We start from the raw sequence: 1963 nt of genomic DNA, 5'->3' as shown, positions 1-1963 counted from the left end.
GATTGTTCCCCTCTATTCGATGTGGTTAGAAAGAAGCTGGAAGAGTGGAAGACTCGATTTTTATCCTTTGCAGGGCGATTGCAACTTAACAATTTGGCCCTTCAAGACAGTTACATCTATTGGACTATCGTCTTGCCCTCCCTGGGAAAGTCAAGAAGAAGCTAGATTTCTTTGGGCTGGTCTAAATTTGGCAAGTAACCCCGAAAATAATCCAACATTCACTTATCCTAGATTTAAACACAATCTCAAATTATCTAGTTGAGTAAACTTAGGGGTGAAACAGGATTGGGTTGGGCCGGGTTTTTTTAAAACCTAGCCTAACCCTCTATCCTCTTAGCCTAACCCAAGCCCAACCTGGGCTAGATCGGGCTGAGATATCTCAGCGCAGGCCCAATCCTGTCGAGCTCAACCCAGCCCAGCCTAGCCCTGCCCTGATTGACCCTGATTTTTGCTAGGGCCTGGTTGACTTGCCCTGCTTCATGTGATTGGGTATTGGTTTGTTTCATACTCAATTGACTATTAGACTTTTCATTGGGTAAAAAAACTTAGCCCAATCTTAAAATTGTAAATATTTTTGTTCAATGGATATTTGTTATTATTTTTTTTTTATGGAGACAGGAGGGGTATCCGACTTTAGGCCGACTAAATCCCCCCTGGGCTCGTACATGACCCCCGCGCCACGCACGAACCCAAAGCTTCTGGGCGCTAGTGAGCCTCAGGCGGGTGGCCCCAAGAAATTATTATTTTTTTGGGTATACCAATAGATAATTAGATACTAAACAAAAAATTCGTGAAATATAAACAATAAATTGTAAAGCATAACCTAACATAGGGCCGGGCTGGGTTGGGCTTAGGCCAAGGCCTCAACCCTGGTCCAACCCGACCCTCACCCAAGGCCTGAAAATTTAAACCCTAATCCGCTCTCAGGGTTGAAAATCCAGTCCAAGCTTAGGGCGGGCTCGAGCCGAGAGGACCAAACTTACACCCTTAAATAAACTCATATCATATAAAATACTTCTACGAGCTGGAGTTTTCAAATATCTTTTTCTTAGCCCCAATACCCTTAAAGTACATTTTTACCAAGAAAGGAAAATACCCTTAAGGTACATCTAGCTACAAAGAACCATGTCATATCTGACAACAACATTTCGTTTTTTATTGAAACTTAAAATTTTAACTCAGATCATATATTAATAAATAAATTTAAGATAAGCTTAACATCCTAACCTTGCGATCTCTCACAAATTTAGATATCAGAATGTAATTGATCTAAATCAAAATCCTATACATACATACCTCTTTCTGTATGTCGACTACAGTAATGGTAGGACTGGGCTTAGTAGCAGAGATGAAAACAGCTACAGATATTTTCTCAGGGAACCTCTCCATAGCAACAGAAATGCTCAACCCATTATAGCTGTGCCCAACTAGAATCACCTTCTCATCTTGAGGGAGAGAAGCCATGAAAACCATTAAGGGTTCAAAATAATCAGCAATGGATTGGAGATCTTCCACTTGCTTTGGGTTGATCCCTGAAGCTGCAAGATCCAGTGATGTTACAGTGTGACCTACTGAAGTTAGCAAACTTTCAAGCTTAAACCAACACCAAGCTCCATGGCAAGCACCATGAACTAGAACAAAATGCTTCTTCTCTTCATTAATGTTCTTCTCCATTGCTTTTTCTTGTTTTGGCTTTCTGTACTTATATGAGCTGTGGCTGCTTTGGGGTTGCTTTAATTTCTTATGGATGGTGCCAAAAGTCTAAAGGCAGAAAATATTACAAAAAATATCAGCCACAATAAATTAGGTCATTCCAGTTTGATTTAACTTTTCACCAAAAAAGGGGGACAATGTGATGCGGTGGCTTAATAGCCTCTAAAGTTTCTTATTACCATTCTTAATGATATTTTGCTTTACTTGGAAAAGCTGCTTCTCACTGTTAGAGATAATATCTCTCTCTATT

General features: G+C 40.2%; 1 protein-coding gene across 1 annotated transcript; it reads right to left on the bottom strand.

Moving 5' to 3' along the window:
* Positions 1-1269: 1269 nt before the first annotated feature.
* LOC122645063 (polyneuridine-aldehyde esterase-like) lies at positions 1270-1713 on the bottom strand. The gene has a single exon (XM_043838409.1). It carries the CDS (start codon positions 1672-1674, stop codon positions 1270-1272), a length of 405 nt encoding a protein of 134 aa, XP_043694344.1. The 5' UTR covers positions 1675-1713.
* Positions 1714-1963: the final 250 nt, after the last annotated feature.

This window comes from Telopea speciosissima, chromosome 11 (genome assembly GCF_018873765.1).
Source record: "Telopea speciosissima isolate NSW1024214 ecotype Mountain lineage chromosome 11, Tspe_v1, whole genome shotgun sequence".
NCBI lineage: Eukaryota > Viridiplantae > Streptophyta > Magnoliopsida > Proteales > Proteaceae > Telopea > Telopea speciosissima.
This window is presented reverse-complemented; position numbering and strand designations above follow the sequence as displayed.

Coding starts and splice junctions, on each gene's coding strand:
- LOC122645063 (XM_043838409.1), bottom strand. CDS start 1,674: ATGGAGAAGAACATTAATGAAGAGAAGAAGCATTTTGTTCTAGTTCAT.